The sequence below is a fragment of the Triturus cristatus genome, chromosome 2_2, assembly GCF_964204655.1.
Source record: "Triturus cristatus chromosome 2_2, aTriCri1.1, whole genome shotgun sequence".
Lineage (NCBI taxonomy): Eukaryota > Metazoa > Chordata > Amphibia > Caudata > Salamandridae > Triturus > Triturus cristatus.
This window is the reverse complement of record NC_140582.1, coordinates 488,881,266-488,898,232: the sequence shown is the minus strand read 5'-3', so window position 1 is coordinate 488,898,232 and position 16,967 is coordinate 488,881,266. Positions and strand designations below refer to the sequence as shown.

The 16,967-nt window shown below is 45.5% G+C and overlaps 1 protein-coding gene across 6 annotated transcripts in view; it reads left to right on the top strand.

Moving 5' to 3' along the window:
* Positions 1–16,967, top strand: part of IL15 (interleukin 15) — a 380,197-nt gene that overhangs the window by 281,884 nt on the left and 81,346 nt on the right. The window contains exon 3 of one of the 6 annotated variants that reach the window (XM_085641595.1): positions 9,371–9,427. The exons of 4 other annotated variants lie outside the window; for them this stretch is intronic. In XM_085641595.1, the coding sequence (XP_085497721.1) occupies positions 9,387–9,427 (41 nt within the window). In that variant the 5' untranslated portion in view covers positions 9,371–9,386. Of the gene's footprint in view, positions 1–9,359; positions 9,428–16,967 lie in introns of all 6 variants that reach the window. One more of the 6 variants, XM_085641594.1, reaches the window with a different exon arrangement.

Here is a 16,967-nt window from a genome sequence, read left to right as displayed (position 1 = left end):
CCTGTATGACGTTGGTGATAAGGCAGGGAAACTCCTGGCGTGGTTGGACAGGAAAGAACGGGTCAATAGAGTGGTGCCAGAGTTGACGGGAGAGTGGGGAGAGGCGATTGTGGAACCTGAGGGGATTGTGAAGTGTTTCGCGGAGTATTTTCGTGGGGTTTATTCCTCTGTGTCGGACAGGCCGCCCGAGGACTCGTCTGATCTCCTCCGTGATATCGAGTTGCCCTGCCTCTCTGACATAGATAGGGACGATTTGGATGGTGACATAACGGTTGACGAGGTGGCGGGGGCGATTCGCGCGTTAAACTCGGGTAAGGCCTCTGGACCGAATGGACTGCCGATCGACCTGTACAAACTGTTCCCGGATAGGGTCGCCCCTCACCTGCGCGCCATGTTTTTGGAGGCGCGGGGGGATGGGATCCTTCCGTTGGATCAGCGGCTGGCGTCGATCGTGGTCATACATAAAGAGGGTAAACCCCGAGATAGGTGCGCATCCTATCGGCCCATTTCACTCCTCAACGCTGAGCCGAAAATTCTGGCCAAACTCCTGGCTACTCGTTTGATTAGGGTACTTGGCGATTTGGTCCACCCGGATCAATCTGGCTTCATCCCGCACCGAAACACAGCATTGAACCTTAGGCGTCTTCATGGCGTCATCGCCAGGGCGGGCACGCTGCGTGAACCGGCTATTGTGGCATCTCTTGATGCCACGATGGCCTTTGACACGGTGGAGTGGGCATACTTATGGGCCGTGCTGGCCAAGTTTGGTTTCGGTCGCGGTTTTGTGAGTTGGGTTCGGTTGCTGTACGAAGGGCCACTAGCGAATGTTGTGGTGAATGGTCGGGCATCTACTCCGTTTCAGCTTGGTAGGGGTACTCGGCAGGGTTGCCCCCTGTCGCCTCTGTTGTTCGCCCTCGCCCTTAAACCGTTGGCTGCGTGGATACGTTGGCACCCGGATATACGGGGCCTTCGGTGGTCGCCTGATCACGAGGACCGTATTTCGCTTTATGCCGATGATATCCTGCTGTATCTTGCCTCACCTAAGAAGTCACTTATAGTGGTCTGTGACGTACTCGCATCGTTCGGTAGGAACTCGGGGCTTGTGATTAATTGGGGCAAATCGTACTTGTACGTTCTTAGTGGCGAGGTCCCACCGATCCCTAGAACATGTTCAATACAGGTTGCCCAGCAGGGTTTCGTGTATTTGGGGATTTTTATATCCATGGATCCTGCTGTGCGCTATGAGAGGAATCTGCTCCCCCCCTTGGCACGCTTGAGGCGAGATGTTGAAGGTTGGCGGAGGCTGCCGCTCTCCCTTGTTGGGCGTGCGGCCCTGTTCAAAATGATGTCTCTTCCCCGCTTCCTCTACGCCCTCCAGAACACCTTGGACTGGGTACCGGCTAAATACTTCCGGGAGGTCGAAGGCCTCCAACGGACGTTGCTGTGGGATGGGCGGCCGCGAATAGCTATTTCAAAGTTGACGCTCCCATGGTACGATGGGGGCATTGCGCTCCCAGACATCCGACGGTACTATTGGGCCACGCAGCTGAGCGCGATCAACCATGGGTTTTATGGCCCTGCCCTCAGCCCTGGGTATGCTATGGATAGGTGGCTGCTGCGTGGCGGCAACTACTACAGGGCGTTGTATTCGCGGTCCTTAGACTCGTTCCTCACGGGGCCCACAGGTGTGGCGGTGCGTGTATGGAAGATGGCGACTGACTCGTTGGGCTGGAAGGATAGGCTCACCCTCGCTACCCCATTGTTTGAATCGGAAAGATTGGGAAGACTCTGGCATACGAAAGGCTTTGATAAGTGGGACCTGATAGGTATATCCAAGGTGGGAGATGTGCTGCATAAGGGGAGGGTGAAGTCCTTCGAGGAGTTGCAGACTGAGTATGAGCTAGGGCCCTCAGAGTATTTCAGGTATATCCAGCTGCGTCACGCCCTCCGATCAGTCCTCGTGGAGGGTGAGAAGGTGCCGGAGTCCTCTCCCCTTGAGGACCGAGTCCTTGATGGTCATATGCCCGAGAGCACGATCTCGCTCATATATAAGAAGTTGATTAACGTCCGGGCAGACATGCTTTTGGGGCTGAGAGAACAGTGGACTAGGGATGGCCTTGAGTTGGATAATGAGGACTGGCAGTCAGCGGTTTCTTCGCCTAAGGAGGTTGCGATCCCGTCGCGTCTGAGGCTGGTGCAGCTTAAAATACTGCACCGGGTGTATGTGACGGGGCCAAGGCTGGTCCACATGGGATTCTCGGAGGACGGCCTGTGCAGAAGGGGATGTGGTATGGTGGGTACTTTCCTGCACATCATTTGGGAATGTGGTGCCATTGTGGAGTTCTGGAGGAGAGTCCATGCAGTTATGGGGGAGGTGACGGGCACTGCGGTACAGCCGGAGGCGCGGTGTTGCCTCCTAAACGTCTGGGGGCCCACTGACCTCGACGAGGCGCAGACCCAATGGGTGACTCTGGGTAACATGGTAGCTAAAAGGGATAACGCGCGACTGTGGGGCTCCTCGGGACCCCCTACACTGACCGCGTGGAAGGAGAACATGGACTGGAGCATGGAGAAGACGGTCTACTGCTCTAGAGGTCGCCCCCGGAAGTGGCATGCCATCTGGGGGCGGTGGAACCAATACAGGGGGGGAATATGTCTTGCCCCGGATCTGGAACCTCCCGAGGAACAGCTTTCCCCCTGACCTACTTTCCAGCAAAGTTTGGTTTTAGGAATCGTTTTGGGCCTCTGCTGTCCCCCTTCTTCCTCCGTACACAGTCTTGTAACTAGTAGATGAGTGGGGTCCGGCCTCCCCTGGGGGCTTTCGCCATGGGCTTTCAATGTCCTTGCCTTGCTGGGGTTTGTTGTCAGTTTTTTCTGTGTTTACTTAAAATTGGACCTTTGCATTACTCTTTGAACTGTAATGGGGACACATCACTGTATCTAACTCTCAATGCTGCCGAACCTTCGGGCTGTCGTCTGAATAGCTGTGTCCTGAATTTTGAAATAAAGGTTTTCAAAAAAAAAAAAAAAGAATGTCAGTGTTCCAGATTTGCAGGCCTCACGAAGGATGGAATCCCTCTCCTGATAATTAAGGATCCTAGAATCAATGGACATGGGCATGCGCCTGGCGAGGAGTGTTTGGCCAGAGATCTGTGTGCCTTCTCAATCATGAACCAGGGCGAGATGGTGTTTTTAGGTAACCACAACTGAAGCCTGTCACACAGGAAAGTCTCAGGAAGTTTCCGACCCCTCTGGGAAGTCAACAAAACTCAGATTAATTCTCCTCGATCTGTTTTCGGCATTACTCAACATGTTCTAGGGCAGCAGAATGGGACAGTAGCATGGCTACTTTGGTCTTGAGGGATGTTACTTAGTCTTCCATCATGGATACTTGTTCCTCCACTTCTGTAACTCTATGTGTCATATTTCAGAGAAGTTGGTGGAGGAGCGATACGTTTACACTAACATTTACACTAACCTCCCCGATCTTGACCTTGAGTGCTGCTCAAGAGTCTTGAATGGATTGCATTATGTCTGCTAGGTCAGTGGACTCTGGCGACCTTTGGAGGGGGAGAATCGCCTGCTCTTTGTCCTTCCCCATGGCGGATATGGCATGTGTGAAACAGTAGTGAAGAGGAGGCCCCAGGGTTGCAACGGATGCAGTTCCTGCTCGACCCACTTGCCCCTTAAGGAAAAGGCAGTACAAGCAGCCAAGAGCGGCCAGCAGGTCGATGTCAGAAGGTCTGGGGGCCCTGAGGCATCCTAGTGGATTGGTCATGGGTGAAGAGAGTAGAGAGTTGCGAGTTAGGACTCCCTGATAGGCACCAACCTTGCCACAATAGAGCCCTGTGAGTATTAGTGATCCCACATTACTTCAAGCTGCTAGTCTCTGTGAGGCCTCACCAGTCTGTTCTCCCCAGGCAGGTAAGGTGGATGGATTCACGGCAGGTCCTATAGCGAGGAATATCAGCAGCTCCACAACAGCAGCCCTAATACCAGGATGAGATCTCAGGTGGACCTCCTCATTGGCCTAGAACACCGGACTGTGCTATGTTGCCTCATGGGTGCCGCCCAATTATCTAATTGGTGCCACTCCGGCCAGCTACCTATCTTATCCCCCAACTGCTCTTGCCTCCATCTCAAGACAGAGAGAGTTACGACCGGCCTCAAACCGGAGTAGGCCCTTTTGGCCGGCAAGGACGCTTCATGGCCTCCATACGGATCTCAGTGGCAGCCTGCCGTCCCCTCTCCCTGAAGCCACTTGCCAATGCCCACCTAGGCCACCAGTCAAAAACAGGAGGAAGGTCATCTCTTCTGACATAGGCTCCCCACCGCTGCATCTCCTTCCCAGGCGAGCCAGCCCCGAGGCCATGAGGCAGGCGTCACAAGGCCCATCCGGCTGTCCATGGCTCAACTGGAGCATCCTGTGTGATCCAAGGTTGCACAATCGCCTCTCCGACAGCTCCGGGGACATCCCACGAACTCTTGGTTGGATGGGCAGCATTTAGCGAACCGGTTGGGTCAGGATGTTAGGGATGGCTGGGAGCGCACTCCCGGACCCCAGTTTTAGTCCTGTACCTAATACTTACTTCCCCTGATTATGTAATTCAGTGAAAGATTGCAGCCGAGTCTTTGATTGGGTCTAATTAGCAGTAAGTTGCACATTACCGTCACAAGATAATAGATGGTAATAAGCTACCGAAAGTAGCCAGCTCACCAACACTCTTTAAGCAAAAGCTTCCAAGATATTTGAATTTTATAAGAATTCTTGGAATTTTGAAGAGACCACTTTGCATAATGAAACTTGCTTTGTTAACTTTTTGTTAATGTTGGATATCCCAAAATATTGTAGGATGTTTTAGGATTAATGTATCCTTGCACTGGTGCCTTAAAATGGTGATGCACTGTCCGGTTTTTCTGAACTTCCAGAGTGCCCCAGGTGTAACATTTCAAGAAAGCAGTATGGTAGTTGTTTCATTTATGGTTATCCTGTCATCAGTGTTTACAATCCGATCCTACTGCTGTTGTTGGTTTAAGTTGGAATGTGCTTCCATACATGTAATGTTAATTTTGGCTATTACTATCTCAAATATACTGATCCTGCTCTGAAGAAGTCTTTTGTTGTGGCCATTTGCTGGAACATTCTCACCCCTTTACTATAATTCAACCTTCACTGTTTAAATGTTTTTCTTATTGCCCCCTCATCCTTCTTGCAGGTCTTGGCACACCTATAATCACGTTCATTGCTGGATGGCTTTCTTGTCTATCTCAGTTGTCTGATCTTGATTCATGGCTTTCCTCTATATTCTTGTTTGTCTTGCGCAGGGCCATTTTGGTACCATGGTATTGTGATTGGAGGAGATGTATCCTTCCTCTCCTCACATAATGGAACTGTTTTTCCTTTTCCATTTCCTACAGCATTCATTTTTTGCACTTGAGGGAAAAGCATAGGCCATCCTCTCCCTCCATATAAGTGTGTTGGTGAGTGCCTTTCTCCCCTTGTTTATTATTTTTTTAGGTCTTGCCTAGACAGTGCATCCACTGTCTCTCCGAGACATGCAGTATACACTTTAGTGTGGAAGCTTCGTGGAAGCTCTGCCCACTCGCTACCCATCTTTTTCATTGGCTTAGCTCAGTCGATGCTGCTTTCCGATTTGTTTAAGGCTTGCCAGTCCCACCTCATGACGATTATGTCGTCATTTGTAACTTTCCAAGGCTACTGACCCCTTTACTCGCCGCACTTTCCTCTGGTGCCCGGCCTAATCACAACGGTGCGCATGCGATGACGTCCTCTCTTCCTGGCCGGGGTTCTGTTGTTTCCAGCTCCCCGTCTGCAAGTGCTCCCACTGCATGTGCACGCATGCCCATCAAACCGCATCGGCATGTTTTCACTCTGGGAAACAGTTGACTTGTATAGATTTATGTAGCGCGAACTCGCCCGAAGGTATTGAAGTGCTTTACATGAGCACCGATTATATTACACAAGGACGCATTCAGGCACGGGGAGATAAAGTGATTTGCCCAAAATCATAGAATGTGGACATGACCCCGAGGCTCGAACCCTGGTCTCCAGCACCAAAGTCGGCAATCTAGCCATCAGACCACATCCACTTATGTTGTCTAACGGGAGTGAAAAAGAATATAGCCAAAAACAACATAAAAGAAAGCACCACTGAACCTCTGTCCGCTAGGATTTAAATCGTTTCCAAGTTAAGTAAAAACGTTTTATTCTAATTATAACGATTTTGTATTCTTTTCATACACATGTTTGAATTGGAAATTAAATTATCACCTACGCGTAAACCCTTGTGACTTACTTTCAGAACTAAATTGTTTAATTTTAACAGTCATCGCGTTAATGATGCCTCATAGGAAAATGCATTACTTTTTCGAATCAAACTACATATCTATACATTCTATACAAATTCGTTTCCTATGAGGCGTTCCCATATCAACATATCCGCCGGATTCCATTGACTACATCGATGACTCCCTTGTCCTTTTTCTATGCCGTTGAACTGTTCCTTGTTTAACATGGTTACAGCCATATCTGTTGACAGTTTGAAGAATGCAGCCTTTTGTTCAGCTGCACTGAATAATACCGAGATGTGCTTAGGGGCACACGGCTCACTTGACTTAGCTGCCTTTTGATATCGTAGTTAACCGAGATGGAGGGAGGTGAGTGGAGAGTGCTGTCTGCACCAAGCTGTACGGGGTAGCCACTGCTGCTACATACATCTCGATGAATAAGATATGTTGCTTTGTAGCTGTGGTATAAAAATAACTAAGTATATATAAAAATATGTTCCTTGCTGCTGGGTATGCTTTAAAATGATAATCGCTGCCCATGAATGTTTAGCTAGCTAATTGATTGACTATCTTATTTTAGCACTAACGTGTTGCACTGCTGTTCAGCTTGCACTTTCCCTGCGCACTATCAGTTGGCTGTGTTGTGAATAGTGACCTTGAATGAGTTCACGTGAGTGCACTTATTGCTGTAACAGCAGATGTTGAAATGGAAGACCGGATAAGCTGAAGTTGAAAAAACAGCCGCACTTCATTTATCCCGAACGTGATGGCATCATATTTGCACGCGCTGTTGAATAAATACTAAAGGCGTCTTTCCGCCTGCTCACGACCGCAGGAAACTTTAGTGTTGGGGGAATCTGTGAGGCTCTTTGAGGGCTATTAATCATCACCTAACTGATGGCTTCTGTTATTTCTGCCATTATTTGTCTTCCCTGTAAAGATAATGAATTTGGTCACACGCCATTGATCGTGTCTCCATGCGTAGGTTTTGAATGTAATGGATAAGGTGGGAATGTATCATAAAAATAAGTCTGAAGTCATTCTTAAATAGATGGGAAAATACACTTGGCAAAGTTGGAAGTTGTAAACAATAACAAGGATTTGCAATGCATTAGGTCTCGCGTTTAGGCATGTTAGGCATGTTTAAGCTATTGATATTGCAAATAACAATGCTTTTTATTTTTGTTTTCGTGTTTTAAAACCTAAATAAAAGGCATTGTCACTTACAATGCCAATAGCTTAAACTTGTTAAGGGGTGCTCGCACTGGCATAATCACCTGTTCTGCCTCTCTCTACGAGAGATTTTTAAAACTGTTGATATTGCCCACGCGCTCTCAAGAACTGTCAGAAATTCATTATCCCAAAGGCTGCGCTTGTTACACTTGAGCAGAACCGTTATTTCACCTTACGCTAGCCTTTGGCATTGCATGCGCTGTTATCACAGCTGTGGGTCACACTTTCTTGCTAATCACAGCTTGTGTTTGCTGGTGTGCCCTCCCTGATAGGCACAGCTTGAGTTAAACCTTTATGCTGTTCATTGCCTGGAGTCTCCTGTCCTGTTTTTATTCTTTCAGTGAATGTATAGAGAGCAGTTGGTAGTTAAACTCCACAACACAAAATGCAATTCCACATAATTACTCTGACACACAATCCCACTCCACATAATTCCAGTACAGTCCATACCACATAAATACTATCCACATTTTTCAACTACACACCATATAGTTCCACTACACAAATCCACTCCACACATTCCACCACACATACATCCACTCCAATCCAAAACACATAGGTAAAACACATTGTCATTTACATCGCCAATACCTCTAACTCTCACAAATGCGAGACTAATTTGCATTGCAAATGATTGTTTATACGGCAAACGATGCTGAGAAGCTGTATTTTTCAAAAGGAGGGCACATAAGCTCCCATGTAGGATCTTGCATTGTAGTGAGGTAGAATGAAAATGGGAAGCTCTGGTGATACCTACAGGACATAGGATTGATGAGCTGTTCCTTGAAGAGGTGTCAAAATGTCTTCTTTTATTGCAGTAGTGAAATTTCATGGCTGATGTTGATCTAGCTCCTCCGAGCAGTGAGGGAGAAAGCTTCACTTTTGGTTCTTCCGTTTTGTGCTTCTTGATTTCTAGCTTAGTGTCTTCAATCCTTGTGTTATATTGATCTCGTAATAAAGATAATATTTCTGCCGGGGGTGCACTGGTCCTTGTTATTTTATGGGTAATACACAATGTTTTGCAGATGGTACAAGCAGGAGGGCAGCCAACACAGGTCTGTCAGCGCGGCACTTATGTATTGTATTTACCTCTTTTAAAAACAGAGAGCCACGTGGACAGCGCTCTTCACTGACATCACTTTAGAAGCAGGGAACTGGATAGCACAGACCTGAGGCCAATCAGGCTGGAAAGGACATGGGTGTGGACAATCATTCCTAAGTCATTTTAAAAGAAGGAAGTGCTTCACTTTGGTCAACAGTTCTATGCTTCTTGGGCATATGTGTGTATGTGGTTTTTCTATAATGAACACCTAGTCAACAAGCATTGGCATAGCCAATAGGTCTCGCCTTTGGGACCTTATAAGTGTTTAGCCATGCACCAGTTGATGTTGTTGCACCAAGGATATTGTGCTGGATAACTAAACACTTATAAGGTCCCAAAGGCGAGACCTATTGGCTATGCCAATGCTTGTTAACGTTTGTCATTACGAAATTGACCAGTGTTTGTGCCAGTATAATGAAAGACAAGAATACAAGGCCCAATGGGGACATGTTTCAAAATCTGTTTTTAATTACTACCAGGTCTGGGGCCTGGACTTATCCAGCCAACTTAAAGCCAAGCCTCAATGCTTCGCTCTGTGAAACTGATCATAAATTAAAGCGCCCTAATAATGATGAGTAAACCAAGCCAGTAACTAAGTTCATATTCAATATATGATCCATATGGATTAACACTGGTGGGCATGACCACTACTTTTTTTTAAATAAATCTTTTTTTTTGTACCTCTCGTGATTTATTAATACGTTTTCTCTTTGAGTTATACACTAGGTGAACAATTATTGATATGTCAGCAAGGTCGAGTGGAATACCTTCCTGGGAATCAAGGTAAAAGGTCATGTTCTGTCACTTCTGAGATGTCATTATGGTCAAAGGATGTGCGATGTCACTTCTGCTACCCCAGGCATTTTGGGGACTCGACTTCAATGTTTCCAGCCACATCATCCCTGGCATAACATAAATAATTGATGGCATATGTGGGGCATACTTCACAGTCATAAGTGGACTTGTAAGGCAGAATCTTACATGCCCGATTATTAGCATCTAGCTAAAAGGACAAGCCAATACTTGAGAATTAAACACATATTTATTAATAAAAAATAATGAGCTAAATTTTCAGGATAAAACATGTTTTTTCTCAAACGACGTTGTTTGGTGGAAATAATTTAGCTAAAATGAAACGTTTTTGTTTCTTAAAAATCTGTGTGTGTTTTTTAAAAACTGACAGGTTGATGAGAAAATGATTGCATTTTCAAGTTCGGTTAAGTCTCTACTGTTTGACGGCATGTTCTGGAAAGAGGTTCAAAGGTGCTTTCTGAAATGAATATGGGGTTGGCTACGAAACTGTGTGTGCCTAGCAATAGTGAGGGAGCAGACAATGACCTGGAGACTAACCTATAGGTCAGTCTTTACAGCACCAGGATGCTCCTCGCGGAGTGACAGCCCACGCTCTATAAGAACCAACTTACATTACATTACATTTAATTGCCGTACATATCGGTGTATCATGGCAGGCAATGTGCAAGAGGCTGATTTGAGGCATAACTTTGAATAATACCAGAGATTTTAAAAAATCTGAAAATTGATGAGAAACAAATCTATGCAAACCACAAAGTGTTTTCTGGAGGAAGTCAAATCCTTGTTGAATGGCGTTGAATAAGTCGATTTATATGTGGCCAGTATCATCCAAGGAAGGCATACCTACCCACAAGGTCGTAAATAGGAGGGACCCCGTGTACTCAACGTGTACTCTATCTGGAGTGTCTGGCTATGTCCTGCAGCTATTTTCATGTATAAAAGTGTCAAAGCCATAACACGCTTATTAGTCCATTTCAATGAGGTGATAGCTACATTTGAGACACTGCACTACCCACCAGCCAATGTACTTTTAGTTTGCCATGTGCACAAATATTCCCCAAACTGCATCGTTGCTTTTGTGACAGCAACTAACGCAGCTCATACCTAACCAACCATGATCCGATAGAAGGATAGTCAGTCCTGGGCACTCGTAATACATTGACTTTGTCCCAAGACACCCTACCTGTGCACCCCACGTGGTTTTAAATACCTGTTTGGATTCTTCGCTGTCCTGCTCCCTGGCTCCGGAAGGTTGATTTCCTGCCTCACCGGTGTACTGATCGTTACCCATCATTTGTCAGGTGTAGTTTGCTGTGACGTGCCACACAGATCTGGATACGAGAGGCTGCAGGGCCTCTTACAGCACTGACAGCAAATTGCACAGAGCACTAACTAGAAACTTCCAGCTGAGCAGCGCTGTCTCTGCAAGTCATATACATCGAAAGGAGACAGCGGAGCCACGCTTGGAGTACAGCCAGCGGCTATCTTGGAATAGTGTGTTAGCAGCTAGTAAAACATTCTCCTGCAATTGTTAATAATTCAGTGCTACTGAATAAAAAGAATTGAGTCAAGCAAAACAGTACGTTGTGTGACATACCGTGTAGGATACAAAAATACATCTTCAAATATAACTATAATTGTCTTTACATTTTGAATAGCTAGTCGTTTTTGTTAAATTTTCTTAAAACAACACGTTAGAGGGACATAAGGAGATGGTGTATTTCGATCATTTTCTTACTGCTTTAGTAGTATATAGAAAAACAATTCAAGTTCAACATGGGTGCTTTTTGGCGGGGGAGGGAAGAAAGGAGGGGGCCTGCGCCTGTTTCCCTTGCGAGAGCGAGCAGGAACCATATGTTTGTAATTAACACATGGTTCGAAACCTCGCTCCCGCAAGGGAATCGTCGAACGTGCACGCATTGCCATTGAAAGCAATGCAATGTGTGCACATTTTTGGCAGCAAAGCTGAAGCGATTGCTAAAGGTATTTTTCCTATGCTGCGCATGCGCGCTGTGTAGGCGAGACCTAAAAAGCAGCAGAACGCTTTACAGGGTCAAAGACCAGCACAAAGTCAACAAGTAATAGAAAAAGTGGCTGGTTTGTGGACTGTTAATGTATTTTGATATAGTGTTGTATAAAGAAGTGTGTCTTTAGCTCTTTCCTAAATCTTTGGGGCAGCCTTGATGGATACGGGGATGTTGTTCCAGATCCTCTGTGCGTAGATGGAAAGGCCTCCTGCATGTGATTTTATTTTTTAATATTTTTCTTAGTTTGCACTTTGCAGTCCAATGTTGTCCTGACTTCGGGAATGCCAAGAACCACCAAAGATGGTGAGCTTCTCTACTAGAAAAGCAGTGGTGCTGGTTGTGATGGCTTTGTAAATGAAGCAGCAAGTTTTTGAAGATGGTGCAGGTCGGCAAGGGGAGCTCCATCAAGATGGGAGTTATGTGATCAAATTTCTTCAGGCCCTGAATGAGATGTGCTCCGGCGTGTATGATGCCCTTAAAAGATGCCAGAATGGAGTCTGGAAGGCTGTAGAGTAGGACATCGCCATCATCCAAACGCAAGAGCATGAAGGCTTAAACAGCATTTCTGATATCTGTTTCTGGAAGACATGGTTTTACTTCTTTAGCAAAGAGCAGGTACCAGCCAGACTTTGTGTTTTTTGCAGTGTGCTCCTCGAGGGTGAGTATGGTGACCATTTGAATGCAAGTGACCTGGCATTTAGTGAAAGTTGATATTTGAAGCCATCAAGCAGGCCTTGAAAATCTAAAAATCTATTCAGCCACTCACTATGTTGAGTCAGATATTTAGGGCCTATGGGCCAGTTCGGGTGAGAAAGCTGTAGCTGGCACAGAGCAGGTGCTCTGTTCATTCAGATCGTGATTGAGTAATAAAGATGCCTTTAAATCTTATTTTCATCTTGTCACATTTGCTGTGCCTTTAAACGCAGGTGTTTACTATTCGTTCTCTTACTGTAAAGTTAGACGATTTGCGCTGGGTACACGGAGTATACAGTGAAAGGCTGTAGGATGTCAGTGTTTTTTCTAACACAACATTTAAATATCTTGCAAATCTACTATATAAATATTTCAAAGTCGATCAGCTGTTAGTAGAGCACATTTTTTGTAATTGTGAAGTGTGATGGAAAAAACTATTTTGATAGGATTAAACAAATCAGAACACTTTACTTGGTGATGTGCAAATGTTAAATATTTGGTGAAACCTGATTTCCAGACATTCTCGTGCTATTGTCAGTGAGAAAGTTTGTGGCCATTTCAATCGAAAATGTGTTGTCTGTAAATAATGATGTGGCACATCATATATTAGTAATACCATTTATTAAAAGTGATAGTTTTTAAACAAGAACTGGAAACTTTCCTGCCCCAGCCATGTTAACAGTGCTGTTAGTGAACTAAGAGGCAAGTCGGTGGTCATGTGTACCATGTATGTGTGCTTGATTCTTATTATACATGGAGCCAAAGTTTAGTCTACAAAATTAAACAAAATATTTTTCTGTACAGTAAACATGCTGAACTTGCATATTTGAATTTGCTCTGTGTGATAATGAAGAAAAAGGCACACTCTGTGAAATAAAATATTTGCCTAAATTGCACAATTTGAGGCCAGTTTATGGTTCAAGTTCTTAACAGTTAGGTTCAGTAGAGTATTCAGGCCACTAAACCCCCAGTTCTGGTAACATTTTTATAATTGTTCAAGGCCTGTCAAGGTTCATGTCATTGAGCCAGGTTTGTACTGTTTGTTGTTTGTTTTTCTTGGCAGATAATGGAAATTTTGTCTTCGTTTGGTTGAGGTTCAGGTAGGTGCTGAACTTCCAGGTCTGGATGATGTGCGGGCAGTATTTGAGGCATTGGGTGTCTGGAGCAAAGAAGGCTTTCAGTTAGAGTTGTTTATCATCAGCTTATTAGCGAATCTTGATGCTTTTATCAGCTCCATGTAGAGGTTGAAGATGACAGGACAGCATAGAGCCTTGGGGGACTTCACAGGTGGTAGGTATCTTTTAGGACCCGTGTGTGCCAATGTGAACAAACTGGTTTTTGCTGGATAGGTAGGAGGAGGACCAGTGAAGAACAAGGGGCCGATTCACAAAAGTAATCTGAGACAAAATCCTAACTTTACGACTTTCGGTATTCACAAAGGGCATTTGGGAGTAGTAAAGTTAGGATTTTGTCTCAGTTAAACTTGAGACCAAAACTTAAGTATAACTGAGACAAAATCCTAACTTTACTTCTCCTAAATGCCCTTTGTGAATACCGAAAGTCATATAGTTAGGATTTTGTCTCAGATTACTTTTGTGAATCGGGCCCAGGGTGAATATAATGGATGGTTGACTGTGTCAAAGGCAGCTGAGAGGTCCAACAATTTTAGGAGGAATGGTCATCTTCATCTGTTTTCAGGAGGATATCGTCTGCAATGTGTAAGTTTGCAGTGTCTGCTGCAGCATGGTCTGAAGCCATACTGGTAGTCTCGAAGAACATGATTTGCATTGATGTGATCTTGGAGTTGAACATATACTGCTTTTTCAATGATCTTGAATATGAATGGTAGCTGAGTGATAATCCTGTAGTTGGCAATCTCATCAGGGTGTGGTGTAGTTTTCTTTATCTGAGGGAGGATCTGGTGTGTCTTGGGAGCTTCTGGGGAGATGCCTGGAGTGAGGAAGGCATTGGTGGGTAGGGGTGCAAGAGCATTTTTAGAGCAAACTTTGATGAAGTACAAGGGTAAGACATCATTGAAGTGGCTTTGAGTAAGCTGAGTATCTCTGCTAGAGATTGGCCTTTGAAGAATGACTTGCTGGATTCTACTGGAGCAATTGGCTGTATGAGACGAAGCAGGCTTAATGTGAATGTGCTGTAGGAACTTCTGTATTTTTTCACTGAAGGGGTGCTTAATGGCATTGCACTTTTCTGCAAAGTGAGAAATAGGTCTGGCTGGTGGCATTGTTAATGGCGTTGGTATAGGACTTTGCTTTGGCGAATGTGATGAGCTGTTTGTGTTTTGCACAGAGGGACTTCAGAGTTCTTAGGTCATCAGGAGTTGTGTTTTTATTTCATTTTATTTCCTGTCTGCAGAAGGATTGCTAATTATCAACTAGGTCTTTAGAGTACCAAAGGTGATACAGGCTTTGACCTCCACTTGTGTGTTTTAAATGAGGTATGGCTGGCTATTCATACAGTTTTGCAAAAACAATTGCTGAAATTGTTTAGAAGGATGTTGGTGTTGGACATGGAGTTGATAGGGTAAGAGTTGAGTTCATGGATTAGGTTGTCTATGGAGAAATCTTTGATGGATCTGAATGTTTGGTCTACTTTTTTTGAGTTGATCGTGATTTGTTGTTGGGACACTGAGCAGGTAGAAATAGATGGCAAAGTGTGCTGGTTATGTGACCTGCTCTACCACATTCAGTGTGTGTTAGACCTGGCAGCCTTGGCGTGGGTTTCCGTGGTATTTTTGCCTTTACCGCCTGTGTTTTTACTGTGTATTGGACATCGTTTTTGCTGGTCTAGATGCTTTGGGCACTTTGCCACTGCTGTTCAGTGCCAAAGTGCAAGTGTTCCTTCTGTAAATTGTTGTCATGGATTCGTGTTTCCATAATTGGCTGATTTGGTTTACTGTTAAGTCCCTAGTACAGTGCACTGTGTGTGCCCAGGGCCTGTAAACCAAATGCTGCTAGTGGGCTTGCAGCACTGATTGTGCCACCTACACAAGCAGCCTTGCAAAAGGGTCTCAGTCCTGCCATTGCAGTTTCTGTGTGCAGTTTAGTACTGCCCTGTCGGCCCGGGCTAGGGCACCCACTTGCCAGGCCCTAACCTTCCCTTTTCTTTCATGTGAGGCACCCCTAAGGTAGGCCCAAGGTACCCCTGTGAGCAGGGTGCAATGTATGTGAAAGGTAGGACATGCCCTGATGCGTGTGGCATGCCCTGATAGTGGAATATTGCCAGTTTCGTTTTTCACTATTGAAAGGCTATCTGTCCCATAGGATTGAATGGGGAGTTTACTTATAACATCTTATAAGTATAACTGCCCAAGGGAATAAGATCGGAACATGGAGTTTGGTATGCCTGAATTCAGAATATAAAGATGCATCTTTTAGTAAGAATGATTTTTATATCCTGGGTTTGAAAATGCCACTTTTAGAAAGTGGATATTTTCTTGCTTAGCTATCCAGTGTGCCTCTGCTAGGGTTGTGTATTGACTGTCTGGCTTTGGAGTGACAGGGGCTGAGGATGAGCATTCTGTTCGAGTTGTATCCTGCCTTTCCAGGGTGAGTCAGGGCTGGGCTGTATCGACCTGGCCTGCATTCAGAGTAGGGGGAGGAGATTCTTTCACACCTGAATGGGCCTGGTCTGCGTTGGACAATGCTGTCTCCACCTCCTGCCGGGAAGCTGCACCAGAGAGGACATAACTGTTTTTGGCTGGGCAAAGAGCTTCTCTGCCACCAGAGAACAAAGGAATTTGTGCTATAAAAAGTGGGACACAGACCCCGGACTTATAGATTACTTCTGGAATTTAAGAGGAATCTCTGCCAAGAAGAAGAGCTGGGAAAACTGAAGAAGTACTGCCCCTTTGCTGTGAACTATCTGGGGCTGGCCTGCAGTGGCTGTTTCTGCCAAGGAGAGGATAAGGACTTTGCTGTGTGCTGTGTCTCCTGCTTGAAGAAGATGTCCATGGGCTTGAAGTAGAGCTTGCCTCCTGTTTTGAAGTCTTGGGGATACAAATACTTCACCACCAGCTCCCCTGCTGGGAGTTCTGACCTGCCAGGAGGTGCCTGTTGCTGAATTGAGCCTCTGGTGGTTGTTCCTGGAAAAGAAACGCAACTTCAAGAAGCGTGACACATCCGCACCGGTTTCTGATCTATCGCTGAAGAAACTGACGCTGTGTCTGCTCACGGCTTGAGAAATCGCCACACGCCTCATCAAAGACACCAATCTATGAAGTCCGAAATCACCTCACCGATTCCGATGCAGACCCTGCTTTGCGGCTGCAAAAACCAACGCATTGTGGGACAGCGGCTTGAGAAACCAACTCGTTGCCGTCGCCGCATCGAGAACTACCACATCCCCGATCCTCCTGCAAGAATGCCGGGGCTTTAGTAAGAAACCGACGCATAACCTCCTCGTACAGTAAAAAACCGACGCATCATCTCCCCTTCAGTAAAGAACCAACGCATCACCTCCCCTGCGTGGCAGTAGGGAACTGACGCATCACCTCCCCTGAAGTAAGGAACCAACACATCAGCTTCCCTGGGCATAAGGAATGACGCATCACCATCCCTTCGGCAGTTTTTATTTGTGAGCGTGACACATCCAAGGTACTTTGTGTGGAAAGTGTCGCAACTATAGTTTGCTATGGACAGAACTGTTTCTACCCTTTAAAAGTCATATTTTGATTACTGTATTGTGGATTTTTGTCATTTTGGTGTTTGGTTTAGATAAATGTTATGTATTTTTCTAAACTGGTGTGCTGTCCATTTGTAGTGTTTTCACTG